An 18,364-nucleotide genomic window follows, 5' to 3' on the forward strand; every position below is an offset into this window, starting at 1 on the left:
CTATCAGTCATCACTGAGTAGTTTCTGTGAACGCTTCTCAGCCCATGGACCATTCACAATACACATCATTGTTCTCCTCTCAGGATTTTTAAACAGCTAAACCATTTAGTTTTTAGCATGGACCAAAGCTAAAAAGTTGAAATCTGGATCCAGACTGAAATCTTGTACCAGAACGTACGGATTTTCTGATCCAATGTTTTGGTTCAGGTCCACTCTGCTTTTCTTATGTTTCCTTTAATAATGAGTTCATACAAGTCTTCATATGCCAAGCTCCACCTAAGGGAGAGGGTGTGGTCTAGTCTAGTGAAGGGGCGCTCAGCTGAGAGCCTGGAGACCTGAGTTCTGTCAATGATCTCCTGAGTGACCTTGAACAAGTTGCTTACCTGTTTTGTGCTTCAGTTTCCCCCTCAGTTAAATGAGGATCTACATCCTCCTCCTTAGGAGTGTCAATGGGCTTTGATTTAGACCCATTGATTCTTGTGCTCTTTTGTTAATCACTTTGAGATTTATAAATGCAAAGCTCTATATAAGAACAGGATATTATTCGTAATGGGATTTTATAACTGATCTGGGGATGTGTGAGTACCACCAGGGTTTTTAATCACGGTACTGACTCCAACCTGTCTGAAGAGCGGGGGCAGGATGGGCCATATTTTCTCTCATGGTGTCACGTATTTTTAATCATGTTGCTTTTAATTGTAGGGGATGTGGTTTAATAAACTGACCAGAGCCTCCCCAGTGCATCATGCCAACCTGCAATGAAACCAACATCAGTCCTGCAAGATTCCTCCTGGCAGGCATCCCAGGGCTGGAAGCTGATGGCCCCTGGATCTCCATCCCTTTCTGTTCCATGTACCTCATTGCAATTCTAGGAAACAGTCTGATTCTGTTTGTGATCAAGACACAGCAGAATCTCCATCAGCCCATGTACTTGTTCCTTTCTCTGTTGTCTGTCACCGACCTTGGCTTATCTGTTTCCACCTTGCCAACAATGCTCAGCGTCTTCCTGTTTAACACCAGAGAAATTGGCATTGATGTCTGTCTGACCCAACTTTTCTTTATTCACACTTTCTCCATGATGGAATCCTCTGTACTCGTAGCCATGGCATTTGACCGCTTTGTTGCAATACGCCACCCGCTGAGATATGCTTTGACTTTAACCAGTGCAAGGATAGGAAACATAGGGCTGGCAATAATAATCAGGGGTATTGGTCTGAATATCCCATCTGTCATTCTTCTCAAGAGGTTGCCGTACAGCACGATCCAACCTCTCTCTTATTCATATTGTTTGTATTCAGATGTGATGAAGATGGCCTGCGCAGACACTACATCCAGCAGCTTCTATGGTTTGTTTGTTGTCCTTTCTTCTCTGGGATTAGACTCAGTGCTCATTGTCTTGTCTTACATCATGATCCTTCAGACTCTATTGAGTATCACATCCCGGCAAGAGCGTCTCAAGGCTCTGAACACCTGTGTCTCCCACATCTGCGTCAGCCTGCTTTTCTTCACCCCGCCGATCAGTTTGTCTATGATTCACAGGTTCAAGAAACAGGCTCTCCCTCAGAGTCAAATTCTTCTGTCTTATCTCCACCTCCTCTTCCCCCCAGTGCTCAATCCCATTGTATACAGCATAAAAACCAAAGAGATTTGTAAACGGATCATGAAGATCTTTCAAAACTAGTCCACTAAGAGACTCCAAAGGGGGCACTGATTTGGTTTCTGTAATCTGTCTCTCTGGGAGCCAATATGGCCCGTGGTGTCCAAGTGCCTCTGTCACGCTGAGCCAGCGAGGATTTAGCAACCAGCAGGCCGACTGAAGTAAAAGGAACCCTTAAGGACATATGAGAAAAGTATTCAAATTGTAAACAGGGCCTTTCCTCATGGATAGCTAGCAAAGCCACTAGAGTTCTTTAAATATAGGCCTGTATTGTTAGAGAATCAAAAGTAGATACTAATTATATTTGTCTGGGTTTACCTATATCTTATTACAAGTTCAACAATGTGACCAAATTAGCTTGCAGATGAAAAATTTCAGTTCCTGTAAGTCAGGTTTCATGACCTATTCTGTTAATTCAGAGGTCAAAAGGGGATGTTAACGTTAAGATGAAACTTGTGTTGTAATAATATCATTGTCTTTATTCCTCTTTGAAGTTTGTAGTAAACTACCTGTGAACCATTTCAATGGTTAATGGCCTTTTGCTAATCAATGTTGCTAGTTATCAGTGTAGACATAGGAAACAGAGATTTATTTCAAAGCAAAAATGCACATTTCATATTCTTCATCCAAGGAAGGCCTGCTGTGATCATTTGGGGACAAGAGGCTAATCAGCTGAACTTCAGCTATAAAGGGCCTTTTGGGCCTGATCCTTACTATCTCAGAGCTGCTTAAGCTTTGTCAGGGGGATGTTCAAGTAACAAGATGGAGGACTTGTGGATTAGCCCTGCAATTCTCATGGAAGAATTTGAAAACACTCTGTATATGGACTGTCTATTTGGACTATGACTTTTTCCATTAATTCCAGAAAGATTTCTACAAATCGGCAGCCTCACCACTTCTGCTTTGAAACTGGACTGTGAACTGGGTTCATATCTCTATGTATAATGATCTTTTACCACAATAACTCTCTTTCTTTTCCTTTTAAATAAATCTTAGATTTGTGAATAAGAATTGTCTGTCAGTGTGTATTTGACCTGGTGTGAAATGTGTCCGATCTCTTGAGAGTAGTAGAACTTTACAGATGGTGAATAAGATTTTATATAACCCTTAATAGATGGACTTGGCTGTGTGGGTGGGAGCTAAAGGTAAGATTGCTTAAAGAAAACTGTATTTTGGCTTCTTGGTAACCGGGAAGGTATTATAGAAGCTGTTTGGTTACTGTCTTGGTGAATCAATTATAAGAATAAGCCACCAGTTTTGGGGATTGTCTGCCCTATTCCTTGCAGTTTGCCCTGATTGAGCATTCTCCATATAGCCCATCCAGCGACCATGGTCACAGCATCCCAAAAGGAAAGCTTGTATTGTTCGCCCCCCAAAATCCCAGTTAGCAAAACTGCAGTCCTGTACCCTTAAAGCTTCTCTTTCTGGAATAAAGTATCCTGTTTTGTCCAGGGAATTAGGGTGTTCAGTGGAATACGTATAAGGAAGAAGGAGTTTTAAGGGAGGAAGACTACATGTATGCATTCCGAAACTACTTAGCAGGTTGACTTGTAAATTCTCTGAAAACTCATTCTGCACTCAGAAAGTAAGTCTTGTCATGTTGGCTAAGGCTACACCACATTTCATAGATTCAGAAGTTGAATCCCTGCTCTAAGAGTAAAATTTGACTCAATTTTAACTGTGGCTTCACTATTGATGCCACCATAATAAAATATAAATTTTCAGCATGCTTACCTTGCTCTTCATAGTAAATAATTGTGATTAATATTTACTTATTTGTTGAAATCCTTCCTGGGCCAGGTACCCATCCCTGTTCCAGCTCCTTTGCAAGTGAGGGGGCATTTTTGTTCCAAAGTCGAGTTGGAAACCTTTCAACTTTTAAATATAGAGGGCTCCAACTCAAGCACTTCTTCAGATCACAAGGAAAGTATGTCCTGGGGAGAGAAAGAAAGACAGATGATCTGTGGGGCCAGAGCCAAGATAGTGGGTGCCAGCCATGTCACAAGTGACCCGGCAGCCAAGCACAAGGAGCAGCTGGGGAGAGCCAGGTGGGGACTTCTGCATACCGCCCAGCACAGGGAGTCGTTACTTGAGAAGAGAGCGTTGAAGGCTGGACTCAGAAGGTGGGATGTGAATCTTCTGGGAGGACAGATGCTGGGGAGAAAGGTCCTGCCACCTGGAGCATGAGGGAGTGTGCCCAGTGCCAGAGCAGGCTCCTTACTTGCAGTATCACCACGGAGCAGCCAGGGCCTGGGCAATAGGCCGGGGATGTGTGAGGAACAAATTGGGAACATTTCTTACATCCCAGAGATGGCTGTTGGTGGTGTTTCCCATGCCCACAAAGCGGGGTTCCTTGTTTCCTCAAACATTTCCCATTTTTTCCTTTTTTTACAGCTGCTGTTTAATAAATTATATTTGCTTTGAACTTAATGTAGTGATCAGTGGGTTAGAGAAGGGTCTGGTGCGAAGAGACTACCCAGGAATGGGGACACCCTAGCCCCTGTCCAAGGGAACACCCTAGCCCCCACGATGAGACTGGGGTTCAGCCTTCCAGGAATCCTGGGCCCAGCTGTGTCACAATTACACGGACTCTGCCACACAGAAGAGTGGAAGGGGAGTACTTGAGGTCAGGCAGGCCTCTGGGTAAAGGGAGTAGAAGTGAGGATTCAGACTCTTTGGCTATCCAATTCCACCAGGGCAGTGCAGAACCGAGGAAAGTTCCCCACAAGAGCAGGACCATTCCCCCGCTTATATTGGGGAACTGGGACAAACTGATGAGTTAGATTTTAGTGATGTGTAAAGGTACGTGTACCTTGTTAAATCTTCATATAAATGGTGAAAGTTGAAAGGTGTAACTTTGGGAAGCACACTTTCTGCGTAAGGTGGATGTAACACCACTGCACGAGACGGCTTCCCAGAGACTGGAATCAGAGAAATCCTTTTTTCTGCACTATTTTCTTATGAGGTTAGAGCAGTAAACCGGACATTGTTTCTTTGGCCATTTGAAAAATATTTCATAAGAAATGAAAACTTGGTCAAGCAATTGATTACACAATTGAACAACAACCAGTGTGAATCACTCCTTCCTCTCACATTCAATGTTTACACACAATGAAGGCACCCACGGAAATCATTCTTCTGAGCAAAAATGCCGTTGAATTTTCAAGCCTTCAGCATTAAGGAAATTAATGGAAAATTTTAGTTTTTTTTTTTTTTTCATTGTGCTCCAAAGAAAGATTCTGGAAATGGTAAATGCTGTCTTCAATCCAAAGACTCAGATCGATAGGAAGCAGCAGGATAATTTCCCAAAGCCACTGAACATGTAGCTACACTTCAAAATGAGTTTAAAGAAGCCAAACAATAGGAAGTAAATTATCTGGAAAATGGGGCAGACAAATCAAGTCCGAAAAGAAGTGCTTGATTAAGGCAAAAGGTCTGGGGAGCAGCTCATTTTGTGGCAGATCAGGGAGCAGAGCAGACCTGCTTCCGGCAGCTCCACAGGAGATGAGCTGAGGGAAGGCAGAATCTCCCCATGAACAACTGCCCAAAGGTCCCCCAGGGACAGCCTGAGAGGAAACCATTCATCTCTCACATGAAAGCTGGGCTTGATTGATCCCCTTTATTTCTTGTTTGGACTATCCCAGCAGGGGAGAGCCCTTGGACTGAGCTGTCCGCGGGTGGTTCGGCCATACCACAGAAAGAGGCAGTTGCTTCCCAAGAGAGTAGGAGAATGATCTTGCTACATCAACCACCAGAAAGTGCCTTAGGATGAGCAGACACCCTTCATGCTGCCTTACCCCAGATGGAGACCTTGGGACATTTGCAGGGCGGTAGTAGGAAATATTATATTATATTATAGAGTGGCATTATATATTATAACATAATAAATTATAAAATGCCACACAACACACAGTCAACCTGTGGAACTCCTTGCCAGAGGATGTTGCAAAGGCCAAGACCATAACAGAGTTCAAAAAAGAACTGGATAAATTCATGGAGGTTGGGCCCATCAATGGCTATTAGCCAGGATGGGCAAGGAAGGTGTCCCTAGCCTCTGTTTGCCATAAGCTGGGAATGAGTGACAGGGGATGGATCACTGAATGATTCCCTGTTCTGTTCATTCCCTCTGGATTATAACATTATATAATATTATATTATAGAGTGGAATTAATTTATTTTCTGTCTTCTTATCAATCACTTTCCTAGCGGTTCACAACATTAAATTTTTGGACTATTGTGGCACATTGAGCAGATGTTTTCAGACAACTCGCTACCATGACCGCAAGATCTCTTTCTTGATTGGTAACGGCTAATTTAGACCCCATCATTTTCTATCTGTAGATGAGATTCTGTTTTCTAATGTGCTTTACTGCTATCATTTGAATTTTTTAAAAGCCAGAGAGGGGATTCTCCTCATGACCTCGTTGTGACACTGTGCCCCATATTCTTCATAGTTGAATGATTCTGATATAATTCTGACATAATTATCATACATTTTGTACAAGATATGTCTTGTCAGGTGTCATTGGAAAAGTTATGATTTGCTGAAAAGGATGATCCTCTTTGTGTGCATGTATCATTTATGTATGTGAAGTTATGAATATTGACTATGTATCTGTATTTCAAATGTAGTTACACCTGGGTGACGCCCACGAGGCAAAATGCTTCCAGTCTTGACAATGGATTGTGAAGGACCTATTCAGGGAAATGACCTGGCCTTATCCCCCATCTGGTGAGCCTTCCTGAAATCCCTCCAGACTGCTTATGGCTAATCGCTGCTATGACTCAGCAGGGCACGCAAAGGAATGTGAACAGACCACATGACACTGAACTCCATTTTGGGTACCTCTATTTTTCCACAATCTGGATTGGGAACGGTTTTTGGAACAAAGGATTCCCACTCGATGTTAATTCTACATAAGGTGGGGTGAGACATCATCTAGTGGCCTCCCTCCCCACACAAGAGAACTCCTGGAAACACCTGCAAGTATGGGGGAGGATGGCAGCCTGAACAAAAGATCCAGATATAGAAGTTGTTTGATTCCTTTCCCCTGTGTTCTCACCCTGTCAGGGACACCTATCTTAAAAACTACCATACTGAAATGGCTGCAGGGCAAAGATTGGGGAAATTCCATGGCTGTTCCCTTGTACAATGTGGGATACCATGTGAGAGGAACGCCAGGTGATTTTGGCCCTAGGAGTGGTGAAGGAATCACACAGTGTGTGGAGAATTCCCCATGGTACTAGTTCTGACACAGGATAGCACAACCTCTTCCTACATCGATTTCTGAAAGATGTACACACTATTGAAATTTGATGCTTAACCAATCAAAAGAGACAATGAATTACTAGAACAATTGGGAGTTGCCAAATATATATCCACTTTAGACCTCACAACAAGATACTGTTGATGGCAGTATCCTGGGAGAAGAAATCCTTTTCCGTGCCCTTTGGTCTGTATTAATTTCGGATCACATCATTTGGCCTCCACAGGGTGGGAGTTACTTCTCACAGCTAACCGACAAAATATTGCTACTGCATGGGTGGTGGGCAGCGCTATGCTGCCACGATGCATTGAAAATGCTTTTTGGTCCCATAGCTTATGGAATCATTTCCCACACATAGTGCAGATGGCAGTATATTACACACACAAAAGAAGGCCGTCATCAGTTGCTAAGCTGTGTAGGAGGAAGAGGGCCTGAAACATAATCCCTTGTAGTCGAGGCCTGGTGTGAGGCCTGAGACCTGGGTTAAAGGAGTCAAAACTTTGCAGCTATAAAGCAAAGTTAAGTTGTGAGCAAGGGACAGGCCTGGCTTACAGAATCTGGCAGGAACAGGACTGATATTGCAGAAACACACATTCCTAAGTAGTGCACAAGAATAAAGATGCAAACAGTTTCCAGAAAGCTGATACCAGAACACCTGGATGCCAAACCCATTCCCCAAAGATAAGAGGAAGACGCTGACCCATCTTCACGATAAGGTCAGGATAACGGCATAATGGATAGAGATATTTGAGGAAACCAATATGTACAAGGTAATGGATGGCACCTGGACACGTCAATGGGTGGCACGTCAATACATTAGAGGGTGGTACCCTGATACTTCAGGAATAATGCTTAACTTGTTTGCATCTATGCATAAAGATGTATCTCAGAGGCAATGTCTTTTTCTGAATGAGGAGAGAATAGAAAGTCCCGCCATTCATGTAGCCAGTCCATTGTTTTGGCATACATGTGTTAGTGTACCTGTAACCACTGATCTGGGGCATTAGCATAGTGCCTCGTTTGCAATAAAACTGACCAAGTTCCTTCACTGACAACCGACTCTGTGGATTTCTTGGGCAGTTCAATTGGAGCCTGCTGCGTGGGCTACCTGGCCAGAGTCAGTACAGCCGGCAGAGAGAACAAACGCGCACAGCCAAACATCTGTCAGCAGGCTGAACAATTTGGAAGACTCAGTTTGTCCTGACAACCTGAGCCTCTGGGATCAGAGAATCATTTCTTCACTCCCAGGGGAGGCTCTCAAGCTGAAGTTCTCTAGTGTCTATTTTCTGCTCCACCTGCTGCTCACGCAGCTGAGGGAATTGTCTGGGAGTCCTGGCCAACCTGAAAGTCCTCAGGGACTGTTCAGGGGAATCATAAAGTTGCTCTTCAGCACGGCGAGTGTCAGACGTGAGATTCATACACTGATTCTCAGGGCTCTGCCTTCCTGGTGCAGTAAGGAGATATCCTCTCTCTGCAGAGTGGAATTTCGGTGAGTTGCCTTTTTCTGTATTTTAGTCCTGAGGGCTCAGGAAGGGTTCCAGGATTCATGTCAAGAACCATCTGGGCAGGAATTCAGCAGCAAGTTGACTTGAACTCTTCAGGATTGTCAGGTTTCAGAGTGGTAGCTGTGTTAGTCTGTGTAAGCAAAAATAACGATGCCATGTACATTGGCAAACTGGACAGTCTCTACACAAAAGAATAAACCTCCCCCAATCGACATGAGTTTTCAAAGATAATGGCCAATGGCTCTGCAGTCACATCCGCCAACTCCTTTAGCACTCTCGGATACAATGCATCCGGCCCCATGGACTTGTGCTCGTCCAGCTTTTCTAAATAGTCCCGAACCACTTCTTTCTCCACAGAGGGCTGGTCCAGTATTTTCACTTCTTGCATCTGATGAAGTGGGTTCTAACCCACAAAAGCTTATGCCCAAATAAATTTATTTGTCTCTAAGGTGCCACAAGGACTCCTCTTTATTTCAATATTGTCAGAAACACAAAGGGATTTACCTGGTAAAATTAGAACTACAAATGTATTGGAAATAGTTAAACATTCTCAGCAATGAAGAATCCATCAAGACCTTTAGTAAATTGTTCCAATGGTGAATTACTCTCACCATTTAAAAAATGTAAACCTTATTTCAAGTCGGAATTCCTTTAAGTTGAATTTCCAGCCATTGGATCCTGTTACACCTCTATATGCTGGGCTGAAAAGCCTATTATTAAATACCAGTTCCCCTTTTAGGTACTTACAGACTGTTATCCAGTCATGCCTTAACTATTTATTTCACTTAGCACATTAAGATCTTTGAGTCTGTCACTATAAGACAGATTTTCTAATCTTTTCCTAATTCTTGTGACTATTCTCTGACCCCTCTTCAGTGTAAAAACATCCATCTTTAATTATGGACACCAGAACTGAACAGAGGATTCCAGCAGCAGTCGCACCGGTGCCAAACAGAGCCGTAACATAACTTCTCTACCTCTCCTTGTTATTCCCCTGGTTATCATCCCAGGATCACATTGGCTCTTTTGGCCACATGGTCACACTGGGAGCTCATGTTTAACTAATTATGCCTTCACACCCCCAAATTTGTTCACAGTCATTGCGCTTCCCATAATAGTCTCCCATTGCTTAAGCATCACCTACATTCTTTGTTCCTAGATGTAGATCTCTACTTAGCTATGTTAGAACAACTGTTGTTTGCTTCCACCCAGTTTACCAACCAATCCAGATTGATCTGAATCCATGACCTGTCCTCTTCATTATTTACGATCCCCCAATTTTTGTATCATCTGCAAACTTCATCAATATTCAGGTATGAGAAGGGCTAGCAGCTGACTTGCTGACACAGGTCTCTGCTTACCCTTGTCAGTAAACACCTGTAACTTATGTCTCAGAGAAATCTGAGTGCCTGCAAGAAAGTGTCTCACCAAAAGTAACAAGCGAAGTAACAGAGGTGCAGGCCTGTAGCCCTAAATACAAGACCCTTGTGACCTTCGTGCCCATTCTGTTGAGCACAAAGTCATAGCCCATCAGGATCATGTCTGTTTCCATGGGGGAAACTTTCTGAACAGAGGAATTGCATCATGGATCACATCTATGGTCCATCCAGTTCAGTGTCCTCTCTCTAACTGTGACAGCCCCAGATGGTACAGAAGAAGGTGTAAGAAACCCGGCAGTGGGTGGATGGGGGGATGACCTGACCATCATGAGGCTGTCACCCTAATCCCTAACAGCTAGAGATTGGATTGTGCCCTGAAAGACATGGGTGTATAGGCTTTCAAAAATATTTATTTAGCTGTAACTATTGTAAGTGGATAGTCTCACTATCCATGTAAATTTCCAGACCCTTCCTGATTCTTACTTAACTCATGACCTCGACTACCTCTTGTGGCAACGAGTTCCTCAGTCTAATTGGGCATTGAGAGAAGAAAGCATTCTTTTTTATCAGTTTTGAATTTCATAGAATCCGAGAATCATATAAATGGAATGGGCCTCGAGAGGTCACCTAGTCCATTCCCCTGCACTCAGGGCCGGGCTAAGTATTATCTAGACCATCTCTGACAGGTGTTTGCCCAACCTGCTCTTAAAAATCCCCAGTGATGTAGATTCCACAATCTCCCTAGGCAATTTATTCCAGTGCTTAACCACTCTGACAGTTATGAAGTTTTTCCTAATTTCCAACCTAAACAGCCCGTTCTGCAATTTAAGCCCATTGCTTCTTGTCCTATCCTCAGAGGTTAAGAACAACAATTATTTCTTCTTCTTCTTCCTCCTTGTAAAAACATTTTACATACTGGAAAACTGTTAACATGCCCCCCTCAGTCTTATCTTCTCCAGACTAAACATACCCAGTTTTGTGACTCTTCCCTAATAGGTCATGTTTTCTCGACATTCCGTCATTTCTGTTGCTCTTCTCTGGACTCTCTCCAATTTGTCCACATCCTTCCTGAAAGGTGGTACCCACAACTGCACACAGTACTCCAGTTGAGGCCTAATCAGCACGGAGTAGAGCAGAAGAATTACTTCTTGTGTCTTGCTTACAACACTCCTGCTAACACATCCCAAAATGATGTTCGCTTTTTTTGCAACAGTGTTACACTCTTGACTCATATTTAGCTTGAGGTCCACCATGACCCCTAGATCCCTTTCCGCAGTACTCCTTCCTAGTTAGTCATTTCCCATGTTGGATGTGTGCAACTGATTGTTCCTTCCTAAGTGGAGTTGTCCTTATTGAATTTCATCCTATTTACTTCAGACCATTTCTCCTTTGCCACATTTCAGTTTAATTGACTGTCCTCTTGATCTTGTTTTATGAGACAGGGAGACACATTCTCAATCCACTCTCTATGAGTCAGTATTTTACAGACTTTTCTCATGTCCCCTTAAATTGATCTCCTTTGTAAGGAAACAAACCCAGTCTTTTTCACCTCTCGCTCTATGACAGTTTCCCCAAACCCTTCATCATTCTTGTTGCCCTTGTCTGAGCCCCACTAATTCTGCAATATCCTGTGTGAGAAGGGTGCCCAGTACTACACAGAGGTCTCCAGAGGAGGGTGAAACATTTACTGACTGATCAAATGGCATTGTATTTTCTGTATGATTCCCAATCCCAGTCCTCCTGGATTCCAAAGTTTTGCTTATTTTCTGTCAAAGCTTGCCTTTGAGCAGGCTTTCACAGAGCTGTGTACCATGACACGCAGATCCATGTCCTGAGTTCATACAGTTAAATTAGAACCTTGTTAGGTGTTTGATGAGTTCAAGCTTTTCCCTCCAATGCGCATACACATTTCAGTTATTGACCTCCAAGTTCATCTGCTATCATGCCACCCATTCACCTGGCTTGGTTAGCTCTCTCTGAGGACTTCTGTGGACTTGACTATCACCTAAATAACATGGTGCCATTTGTCAATGTTGCCACCTCACTGCTCACCCCCCTTTCTAGATTGGTAAGAACTATAAACTATTTACTGTACTATGTGTTATAAAGTGTGTAATACCCCTCACTGTGCTTCTCTCCCTTCACAGGCACATTGAGCATTTCTGAGCCTGATGGGCGCATCAACCAAGTCATGGCAGTTTTCAATCTCACCCCGTCTGACGGTTCGACATTCATGCTTATGGGTATCCCTGGCCTGGAGGCTGCCCACGTCTGGATTTCCATCCCTTTCTCTACATTCTACATTATCAGCCTGTTGGGAAATTTCATGGTTCTGTTTGTTGTAGGCAAAGAGCAGACCCTGCACAAGCCGATGTACCTGCTGCTCGGCATGCTGGCACTCACAGACATCAGCATGTCTAGCTCTGTCATACCAAAGGCACTGTGTATATTTTGGTTCAAATTGGAAGTTATTACGGTGAGTGGCTGTCTCACCCAGATGTTCTTCTTTCACACGGGGATTGGGATGCACTCAGCCATCCTTGTGACAATGGCCTTCGATCGCTATGTTGCCATATGTAACCCTCTGAGATATGCCACAATCCTCACCAACGAAAGAATAGCTAAGCTAGGGCTAGTGTGTTTAATGAGAGCTGTTCTCTTTGCTCTGCCCTTACCCCTGCTCCTGAGCAGGCAGACATTCTGTGCCAACCGCATTATCCCCCATACATACTGCGACCACATGGCTGTGGCAAAGATGTCATGTGGGGACATCACAGTCAACAGGATGTACGGCTTGGTGATACCATTTGTAGTCAACTTGTTAGACATCACACTCATTGCCCTCTCCTACGGTCTGATCATCAGGGCTGTCCTCAGAATCTCCTCCAAGAAAGCCCACCAGAAAGCCCTCAACACCTGCACAGCTCACATCTGTCTGATGATGATGTCTTATCCTTCCGTCCTCTTCTCCACTGTGACACACCGGTATGGTCGGGGCATCGCTCCCCACATTCACATCATCATGGCTAATCTCTATTTCCTCCTCCCCACCACACTCAACCCCATCATTTATGGGGCCAAAACCAAAGAGCTTCGCGAGAAAGTGCACAAATACACCTGCAGAATGTACTCACTTGGGGGACACTGACTTTAAACCTGCGTGACGAGAGGGGGAAAGGATACTTCCTTGTCAATCAAGGGCGCTCTGTCCCAGTTTGTCTGAGCTTCTCATTTTGTGGAAGTTCAGAGGCTGAGAAGCATCTCACACCTAACCTCTTATCATTCCATCACCAAGCACTGTGTTACCCTGGATTTCAGGGATGTGTACCCCAGAATATGATCAAGCCAATTGTAACCACAAGATGTGCACTCAGCCACGATGAGTTAATAAAATAGAACCATTACATACTTTGGGGTTAATTTTAAAGCAGGATTTTAGATGCAAAGTAAACATTTAGCTGTCAGTTTCTGCTAATCAGAATGGGAGGATTGGACCTATGAGACAAGAAATAAGTGAGAAATAAAGTTTATTGAAAATTAGGAAAAGTGATCATTGAGTAGGGGTCACTATGACCTATGTGTTTTGTAGAAGTTGAAAAAGATTAGCTAATACAGTGTACTTTGGAGCAATCCTCTGAAGCCATCTTGAGAAACGTTTTTCGTGAAACCCTTTCTTCCCTGCTGGTGATCAACTGGCCACTGAGAACCTGCTGTCATTTGTCAAATACCATTGCAGATGTTAGCTAAATATCTGGGAAGTTCTAAACCTATTGCATATGTCTGTGTGTGCCTAAAAATTGAATAAACTGCAGTTTTAGACAAGAGCATGCTTACTTGTATTTAATCCTTTGATTTATTCCTGACACCGCCTGGTATGAAATAGTTCGGTTGCCCTTGCTGGGGGTTCTGAACAACTTGGGTAACGGAGTGCTGTGTTAAACTGCAACATCGCCTTGGAGTCCAATAACTTACCGCTTTGCGCAGTCGATTTTGGAGTTGCTTTCAATTGGAACTTTCAAAATACACACTAAACATTCCCATTGTCCAAGACGTCAAAAGTAAGTGTCGAGATTTCATCTTGGCGTTTGTGAAATAGATGAAACAGAAAAGGAGGACTTGTGGCACCTTAGAGACTAACAAATTTATTTGAGCATAAGCTTTCTAAACAGAGATTGCAACTTGTCACAAATATAAAGGGAAGGGTAAACACCTTTAAATCCCTCCTGGCCAGAGGGAAAAAACCTTTCACCTCTAAAGGGTTAAGAAGCTAAGACAACCTCGCTGGCACCTGACCAAAATGACCAATGAGGAGACAAGATACTTTCAAAGCTGGAGCGGGGGGTGTGTGGAAACACAGAGTTCTCTCTGTGTGTTTTTTTTTTTTGCCGGGACCAGAGCAGAAATGCAGGTCAGAACTGCTGTAAAGACTCAGTAAGCACTCTAATTAGATATGTGTTAGATTCTGTTTTGTTTAAATGGCTGATAAAATAAGCTGTGCTGAATGGAATGTGTATTCCTGTTGTTGTGTCTTTTTGTAAGTTAATGTTTAGACTGGAGAGATTCTCTGTGTTTTGAATCTGATTACCCTGTAAGGTATTTACCATCCTGATTTTACAGAGGTGATTCTTTTACTTTTTCTTTAATTATAATTTGTCTTCTAAGAACCTGATTGCTTTTTCATTGTTCTTAAGATCCCAGGGTTTGCGTCTGTGTTCACCTATGCAAACTGGTGAGGATTTTTATCAAGCCTTCCCCAGGAAAGGGGGTGTAAGGCTTGGGGGGATTTTGGAGGGGGGAACAAGTTTCCAAGTGGGCTCTTTCCCTGTTATATTTGTTAGATGCTTGGTGGTGGCAGCAATAAAGTCCAGGGACAAAAGGTAAAATAGTTTGTACCTTGGGGAAGTTTTAACCTAAGCTGGTCAAAGTAAGCTTAGGGGATTTTTCATGCAGGTCCCCACATCTGTACCCTAGAATTCAGAGTGGGGAAGGAACCTTGACATTGTGGCAGAGTGTTCGGATTAACTTGAAATCATTTTGAGATTTTTTGAACCAGAAGCACAGATTTTAAAAGGATTTTTTTTTTCCCTTTGGGCTGCTGGAAAGCAGGTTTTAAGCAGAAAGCAGTTAGAGGGTTTTTTTGTCTCTGCTTGGGGGCCAGAGCAGAGACAAAAAGGGGATTGTCTTTTGTGAGCTGGAGTTTTCTCTCCCTAAACGCAGGGTAGTTAACCTCCTGCAGGGAAATACACAAGTCTTTACAGACCCGAAGTTTTTTTTTTTTTTTAGCTAAGAGCAACGAAAGTCTTTTTCTGTCTATTTGCCTGGAGACAAAGGTGTCAGGTTTCAGAGTAGCAGCCGCGTTAGTCTGTATTCGCAAAAAGAAAAGGAGGACTTGTGGCACTTTAGCGACTAACCAATTTATTTGAGCATAAGCTTTCGTGAGCTACCGCTCACTTCATCAGATGCAAAGTGTTAGGGGTTTTTTTTAAGGGTTTTTCTGTAGGCTGACAATCACTATCAGAGAACATCCGTTTTCGGTTACAGCACAATCTATTTTTGTTTTTGACAAGCCACGTTTTGTTTCTTTGTTTGTTTGTTTTATTTCTAACTCTCGGGTGTAAAGTTAGTTAAAAACAGAGAGGCAAACATGACAGAGCCTAAGGCAGAAACAGCCAAAGAGGCTGCCCACAGGAGAGCTATAGAGACAAAGGAAAAATAAATGGAGGAAAAGGAAAAAGAGAGGAAGCATGCTGAGGTGGAGAAGGAAAAAGAGAGGAAGAATGCCCTGGAGATGGAGAAGGCAAAGGCTGAGCGGAATCTACTGGATAACCCTAGCCATCCGTCCCCAACAATCCACAAATGGGAGCGACTATGTCCACAATATGATGAATCCAGTGATATTGCTGAATATTTTCTCACCTTGGAGAGACTGTGCACTCTCCATCAAATTCCTGAAGCTCACAAGATGACCACATTGTTCTCAAAATTAACTGGAAGAGCTCTGGACATATTCAATAAGATGCCTATTGATGAGGCTTCTGACTATAATAAGTTCAAGGATTTGGTTTTAAAGCAATTTCAAATTACATCTGAAACGTACAGAGTACAATTATGAACCCTTAACAGAGGGCCTGGACTAAGTAATGTGGCTTATCTAAACCAGATGAAGGATCTGTTAGATAAATGGGTCCAAGGAAGGGGTGTCACTAGCTTTGAGGGAATGTGTGATTTGATCGCTCAGGAGCAATTCCTGACTATGTCCAAGGAGGCAGTAAAACAGTGTTTATGGGATAAGGAAATGGACTCAGCAGAAAGTCTTGCTTCTTCTCCTGATCGATACGAGCAGTCCCAGACCGCCAGAGAGGCGGGGCAAGCCAGAACAAAACGGGTGGAGGGAGGAGAGAGGAACAACCCTGGTCGCAGTTGGAGCGGATACCAGAAGGGACACCCTCAGACCACACCCTACTACCGGGGGAAGCCCAAGGCCCCAACTACACACCAAGGAATACTCCAGACACCTTATCGTCCCGCCACACCATTCTCCAGCAACCCACCTCGCCCCAGTGACCTGTCAGCTGGATGATGTTTTAAATGTAACGAGCCGGGGCATGTAAAGGTCAACTGCCCCAAGAACCGCAAACAGATTACACTTCATTGCACCGGAATTACCCCAGAGGTCCTCAGGCCCAGTTGCCTCCCAGATACCCTTAGAGCGGAGGTAAACTGTGAATGTGGGCGGGAAGAAGGTCACCGCATGGAGGGACACTGGAGCACAAGTGTCAGCTATCCATGTTTCCTTAGTGGACCCAAATTTAATCGACCCAGAGATACAAGTGACAAGTCAACCCTTCAAGTCCAACTCTTTCAGTTTGCCTCCAGCCAAGTTCCTGTCCAGTACAAGGGCTGGTCAGGAACGTGGACTTTTGCAGTCTATGATGATTATCCCATCCCCATGCTGTTGGGGGACGACTTGGCCAATCATGTGAAGTCAGCCAAGAGGGTGGAAATGGTCACCCGCAGCCAGGCTAAGCAAGCTGTGACGCCTAGCTCTGTTCTGGAAACTTCTACCAGGACCCGGTCACAGGTGATGGAACTGGACCCCATGCCAACGTCTGCAACAGCAGTAGTGAATCCAGTCTCAGAGATCCAGACAGAGCCAGTCCCAGAACCAGAACCGGCGGAAGAACCAGCACCAGACCCATTGCCAGCACTGAATCCCCTACTTGCAACCCCAACTCTACAGGGCCCCACCGAACCTGAACCGTCAGCAGCCGATAACCCTACACAAGAGGCTCAGCCGGAGCCTGAAAACCAATGTAGTGCCCCAGCAGAGAGCGGTTCACAGTCAATGGAAACAGCCCCATCCCCGACATCTCTTCCAGAGGGACCAAGCATAGGTCCACAATCCAATGAGGAACTGATGTCTCCAGCATGAAGGGAACAGTTCCAGACCGAACAGGAAGTAGATGAAAGCCTCCAGAGAGCTTGGATGGCGGCACGGAGCAACCCACCGCCTCTCAGCTTTTCTAATTGATCCAGGTTTGTTGTAGAAAGAGGACTTTTCTACAAGGAAACTCTTTCTGGTGCACACCAGGAAGACTGGCATCCTCAGAGACAGTTGGTAGTTCCAACTAAGTACCGGGTAAAGCTCTTGAGCTTAGCCCATGATCATCCTAGTGGCCATGCTGGGGTGAACAGGACCAAAGACCATGGAGGGGGGGTCATTCCACTGGGAGGGAATGGGCAAGGATGTTTCTACCTATGTCCGGTCTTGTGAAGGTATGCCAAAGACTGAGAAAGCCCCAAGACCAGGTCAAAGCACCTCTCCACCCACTCCCCATCATTGAAGTTCCATTTCAGCGAGTAGCTGTGGATATTCTGGGTCCTTTTCCGAAAAAGACACCCAGAGGAAAGCAGTCCATACTGACTTTCATGGATTTTGCCACCCGATGGCTGGAAGCAGTAGCTCTAAGCAACCCCAGGGCTAAAAGTGTGTGCCAGGCACTAGCAGACATTTTTGCCAGGGTAGGTTGGCCCTCCGACATCCTCACAGATGCAGGGACTAATTTCCTGGCAGGAACTATGGAAAACCTTAGGGAAGCTCATGGGGTGAATCACTTGGTTGCCACCCCTTACCACCATCAAACAAATGGCCTGGTGGAGAAATTTCATGGGACTTTGGGGGCCATGATACGTAAATTCGTAAATGAGCACTCCAATGATTGGGCCCTAGTGTTGCAGCAGTTGCTCTTTGCCTACAGAGCTGTACCACACCCCAGTTTAGGGTTTTCCCCATTTGAACTTGTATATGGCCGTGAGGTTAAAGGGCCATTACAGTTGGTGAAGCAGCAATGGGAGGGGTTTACACCTTCTGCAGGAACGAACATTCTGGACTTTGTAACCAACCTACAAAACACCCTCCGAACCTCTTTAGCCCTTGCTAAAGAAAACCTACAGGATGCTCAAAAAGAGCAAAAAGCCTGATATGATAAACATGCCAGAGAGCGTTCCTTCAAAGTAGGAGAGCAGGTCATGGTCTTAAAGGCACTCCAGGTCCAT

The 18,364-nt window shown here is 44.3% G+C and overlaps 2 protein-coding genes across 2 annotated transcripts; both read left to right on the forward strand.

Moving 5' to 3' along the window:
• Positions 1-745: 745 nt before the first annotated feature.
• LOC102942671 (olfactory receptor 51G2-like) lies at positions 746-1,681 on the forward strand. Its single transcript, XM_027821932.2, has one exon. The coding sequence runs from the start codon at positions 746-748 to the stop codon at positions 1,679-1,681; it is 936 nt and encodes a 311-aa protein (XP_027677733.2).
• A 10,318-nt stretch (positions 1,682-11,999) lies between these two features.
• On the forward strand, positions 12,000-12,956 carry LOC119565301 (olfactory receptor 52N2-like). Its single transcript, XM_037889803.1, has one exon. It carries the CDS (start codon positions 12,000-12,002, stop codon positions 12,954-12,956), a length of 957 nt encoding a protein of 318 aa, XP_037745731.1.
• The last annotated feature ends 5,408 nt before the right edge of the window (positions 12,957-18,364 follow it).

The sequence above is a fragment of the Chelonia mydas genome, chromosome 1, assembly GCF_015237465.2.
Source record: "Chelonia mydas isolate rCheMyd1 chromosome 1, rCheMyd1.pri.v2, whole genome shotgun sequence".
Taxonomy (NCBI): domain Eukaryota; kingdom Metazoa; phylum Chordata; order Testudines; family Cheloniidae; genus Chelonia; species Chelonia mydas.

Coding starts and splice junctions, on each gene's coding strand:
- LOC102942671 (XM_027821932.2), top strand. CDS start 746: ATGCCAACCTGCAATGAAACCAACATCAGTCCTGCAAGATTCCTCCTG.
- LOC119565301 (XM_037889803.1), top strand. CDS start 12,000: ATGGCAGTTTTCAATCTCACCCCGTCTGACGGTTCGACATTCATGCTT.